The sequence below is a fragment of the Hippocampus comes genome, unplaced genomic scaffold (assembly GCF_001891065.2).
Source record: "Hippocampus comes isolate QL1 unplaced genomic scaffold, H_comes_QL1_v1.1 scaffold405, whole genome shotgun sequence".
Classification (NCBI taxonomy): Eukaryota; Metazoa; Chordata; class Actinopteri; order Syngnathiformes; family Syngnathidae; genus Hippocampus; species Hippocampus comes.
In genome coordinates this window covers 156,111-160,912 of record NW_017805864.1, presented here as the reverse complement: position 1 = coordinate 160,912, position 4,802 = coordinate 156,111, and the positions used below count along the sequence as shown (strand labels likewise).

General features: G+C 44.0%; 1 protein-coding gene across 13 annotated transcripts in view; it reads right to left on the bottom strand.

Moving 5' to 3' along the window:
* Positions 1-4,802, bottom strand: part of kiaa1109 (KIAA1109 ortholog) — a 102,577-nt gene that overhangs the window by 69,502 nt on the left and 28,273 nt on the right. For all 13 annotated transcript variants that reach the window (XM_019888553.1, XM_019888559.1, XM_019888561.1 and 10 more), the window contains exons 24-29: positions 3,095-3,214; positions 2,627-2,958; positions 2,264-2,514; positions 1,530-1,770; positions 935-1,426; positions 342-615 (exon numbers count right to left, since the gene is read on the bottom strand). In XM_019888553.1, coding sequence (XP_019744112.1) covers positions 342-615; positions 935-1,426; positions 1,530-1,770; positions 2,264-2,514; positions 2,627-2,958; positions 3,095-3,214 — 1,710 coding nt within the window. The remainder of the gene's footprint in view (positions 1-341; positions 616-934; positions 1,427-1,529; positions 1,771-2,263; positions 2,515-2,626; positions 2,959-3,094; positions 3,215-4,802) is intronic.

Here is a 4,802-nt window from a genome sequence, read left to right as displayed (position 1 = left end):
TTTTTACTCATTTTGCTAGGTCCTAGGTTTCAATTTAGCGGTAACCTATCACGTGACCGAGAAGCGCGCCTTGACCTGTGTCAAGAGTGGCATACTGTAGACGGATGTAACAGAGAATCCGGTATTTTTTCAAAATAAAACATCTTTCAGATTCCTAAATAATACGGAAGTAGCTTAAGTTCCTTATTTTATCTGTGCGGCCCGGGACCCAATGACCCACAGACCAGTACCGGTCCGCGGCCTGGGGGTTGGGGACCGCTGGTCTAAATCGGAATCTGAATGAGCAGTGTAAATCAGTATTTTGAGGTAGGCATGACAATTATACATGATTAATATAACACCTGATAGTGCGCTAGGTAGTTCTGGTAGCACGCCATCACGTGGGGCTGTCTCGTTACTGGGCCAGGCTCTGACATCTTTTCGGCCTCCACTGAGCTTTCTTCCTCCATGGCGAGAGCAGATACAAAGGAGGCCTGAGATATGTGGCTTGGCAGAGGCTGGGAAGGCAATGGGGGCAGCATTGGTGGTAGAGGCAGAGGACGAGGCTCAGTGATCAGCTCCCCGTTGAGGACGTAAGTGAGAGGACCTTCAACACTGTGGTAGATGGAGCTCCGGCTAAACAAGGTGAAAAATATTTCATCAAAATTAATACTAAGTTTGAAAGGTATTCGGTACTATGTATAATTTTTTAAAAAATGTATTACTGAATAGTTTCCTTAAACATCAGAGGACATTTCGAGACATTAAATTGATCTTTTTCATGTTATAATACGCAGCTTAGTCACAAGCGACACCCCGATTCGATATTTAACATTATTTGAAGTCTTTCCCTGTTCTAATGTCATATTTGTCTCAGCCTCCTGAAAAGCAACACTGAAACCAAGGTACACAAATAGATGGATGACATTGCTTTTAATTACAGAATCGAACTGACCTGTAGTTCTCCATGTAATAAGGCGGTTGGGGCGGTTGCTGCATCTGTTGCCTTCTCCTCTTTTTCCGTCCCGGATATGTTCCTGGACCCTCATCTGCACTGCTAATCGGCTCAAAGTCTTCAGCGGCAGAGAAGTAGGCTTCGCTGTCAGCCACCGACATGCTTGAGTCGGCGGATCGGTACTGATGGAAGGTGTTGGAATCTGCTGAGGGTGTGAAGGGGAAAGAGCCATAGCTTCGACGCTGACGTGGTGAATCTAGGACGTTCTCGTCACTTCGGGAAACATCACCACTGAACTGAACACCTCCAGACAGCACTGGGGGAGGCCTGTCATTGAAAACAGCAGCTGACAGGCTCTTGGTGCTGCCTAATCGACTAGAGTGCACTGAGGATTGGCGCTTGAGGGGAGAGCACAGGGGTGAACGCACGGAAGTGCGTTCCTGGGAGTTGTTGGGTGAAAGGGGCGAGCCCTCTGGAATATCCCGGAAAGTGCTGTCAAAGCCATAGACAGGAGTGGCACAAGTAAAGAAAGAAAAAAACAAAAATAAATTATGTAAAAGTGGAAATCCACGGCAGCATTCTCAATGTTACTCACTCAACAGAACTTTTGCCATTCACAGGGAACATGCGTTGTTCGACGCTTGGCGAGGGAGTGTCCCTTTCTCCAGCCAGCAGGGGCAAAGCCGCACTGGAGGAACTATTCTCCTCAGAGGAGGAGGCAGAGCTCTGAGAGCGTTGGGGTACCTGAAGACTAAGGTGCTGCTGACCTCGCCTCTCAGGCACCTCGGGAGGCAGGCAGGGAGAGTGCGTATCTGTTTTCAGTCCAACAGGCCTTCCTGAAAAAAAAAACAAAAAAAACAACAACATTGATTAGATACAAAGTACATAAACTAGTGAATGGAATTGGCGCTCAGTATAATTTACAAGTCATCAATCGTCAGGGTTATAATTCAAATGTTTCTGAACAAACCTCCCAATGACAACAGTACTTTTCCCCCCCAAAGAAAAACAATAAATGCACTGCTCCACATTCTTACGCAGAACAAAGTTTGGAGACATTTTATAAGTTGAAAAGAACTGAAAAAGTCATTTATTGAATTTGTGGCATTAGTAGGTCATACTCTATGAAATCAAAACTATTTTAATTAAAAGCATCTAAACAGGTCAAGTTGTAGGACCTGCTTGACTCTTGACGAAGGTGGATGCTTTTTGCTCTGCTCCTGCTCCGCTTTCCTTATCTCCCTGCTTGCTGACTTGGTCAATGTGCTGTCCTAGGTCTCAATTTATTCTATTCCTTGACATATGACATTTCATTGAATCAGTTCTTACCATCCACTTTGGGTGTTTCCTTGGTCATAATCCACTCTCCAGGTTGAAGCAAAGACTGACCATAACACATATCAGATTCAGTGCTAGAAGAAGAGAATGCGGATGAGGAGGACGGTGTCATCTCTTCCAGTTTGAAGAAGTCCAAGCCCATGTTCGTTCCTCCAAAGAACCTGCAGCCTCCAAGGCAGCCACAGCGATTACGGCTGCGCTTGTTTCGAATGCCAGCCTCTTCAGGCCACAGGAACCAGAGTCTTGAAAGAAAGATGAGGGAAACAGGTCACTATAAAGTAACAAAAGCAATACTGCAAGGTTGAAAGGCTGCACTTGGCAGGCAAAAGCAAATGAGAGATTGTGTTTATGTACCTTTTGGTCTGCGTGTCATGTAGTTCTAGAAATTGCCTCTGCACTTCACATTTGGCTGAGTGGTCAGCGGCCAGGGCAATGTCTGCCGTAATGAGGTTCAGGTTGATAGAACCCGCCTCCAGCCAGACAGAGCGTCGCATCACTGCTGGCTGGCAGAGACTCGGTGGCTGACCTGAGACTTGCCCCTGCCCGGCCGGCAGCAGCCTGCTCATGTCACTGTGCTGCTGTTGCTCTATGTACTGCTGGATGTTTAGGTCCTGCACCACAGCACTGATCCCCTCACCCACTGCCTGGTTATGCAGGTTGCAGTTGGCCACACGTAAAATACCCGTCTGGAAAGAAGTAGTATGTGTTACACTGACAGATACAGTCAAAAGATACTAAAACACCAGTTGTTGTTCTTCCATAGTGGAGAGCTTTGTGGGATAATTCAAATTTAATAGAATAATAAGTGAGGGGGTTAAATACTTTGATATTAGCAGCACAGCCATGTTCAACAATGAAAAGGTCCAATCCATCCATGGCCAGTCTCGTCATGGTGTACTTCAGCTCCTCTGATGTTCGACAGTGACCCGGCATGCAGGTTAACTAAAACACAACATATTCAGGGATGAGAGTGGCTAGTGATGAAAAAATCTGAAAATCAGCTGGAGGTCTGGGGGCCGCAAGCCCGGATGGGGGCCCAGGGGGCAAAGCCCCTGGAAGCTAATGGGGTTTAAGAGATTTTAAAGCCTTAAAACCATTAATTTTATGAACAAAATTTTATAATTTTTGTTGAAATACCATTCCCTCTTTGCTTACAAAATTGGCACTTTATACTAAACATGGTAAGATGAAGTGTATTCAATGTACACACTACTTGAAACTTTCACAGAAAAAACATCCCAAGATTGTTCACTCTTCTTTCAAGTGAAAATTTGGCATAGGCCTTTGTGCAATTTTGCTTATGCATTCCTGGTGAGCACCAACATGTAACTTCAAAATTGCTGCTCAAAATCACAACTAAAAAAGGAAACACATTCCCTGCCATATTTAAGATTTGTTCATTACTTGTATTCATAAAATGTTGTGTAAATGTGATAAAAAGCTGTTGATTCTTACCTCATACAGTGATAGTGAAGTCCCACACTGTTTACTATATATGGGTAATGAATGCATTTTCCGTATAGAATGACATCGTCACACTCTGTACACAGAGCTTTACCAGCGACATCGAGCTTATTCACGAAATCCGACACAAGCACAGACAATGGTTCCTCTTTACTGGTTCCGACTGGGGACACCGTCAGCTTTCTATCCAACCAGTCCCATCAAAACTTTTTTTCAGATCCGCACCTATCCGACGCATGTTGGCTTCGTCACGAGTCTCAATAACATTCGGCATTTGTTTAATACAAACTACATACACGAATAATTTCAATACACTACATCCCTCATGCAAAACCATTCAGAATTCGCGGAAAAGGGCGTTTAGGAAGGCGAACAAGGATTGGTTGTGATTTTGCATTTGCCGATATAGCGACCAATCACAACAAGTAAGACATTGGTTTTAGCCCATATTCGAAGTAACGACAAACTAACGCTTTGCGTGAAAAAAAACGGTATTCAAAATGGATGCTTGCAAACTTTAGTTGTAAACATTACGAGTCCCGAGTCTGCCGAAGACAAGTAAGTCCGGCAGCCCAGAAATAACACCAGACCCCCCCCCCCCTAAAATTTTCTCAACGGATTTGGAACAATATAAAAAAGGTCCATTTTGACTGGAAAAAAAAACGGAATTCCGCCAAAAAGTGGAAAAATCTCATCCCTGCATATTTGATGGTTTACAGTGGTAGTAGCAAAGGCATGCTGACTTTGAAGGGTGAACACACACACGAGGTAATCTATGGCGTGCTTCAGACCAGCTGACATTTACAAGTCCAGTACATTTGGTCTATGATGGGCTCAAGTTTGGTACACTTACTTCTGCTCCACTGCTGCTTGGAAAAGGCGCGCAAGGTCTGAGCACAGGGAGTGACATGGGGGTGCAATCTAGCTGTGTTAAATGTTGTGCTGTGGCCTGTGTGATGTGTTAATTACCTGAACACGTTTCTTGCAATGAATTCAATACAACAATTTTGAGCATATATATATATATATATATATATATATATATTTTTTTTTTTTTTTTTTTTAA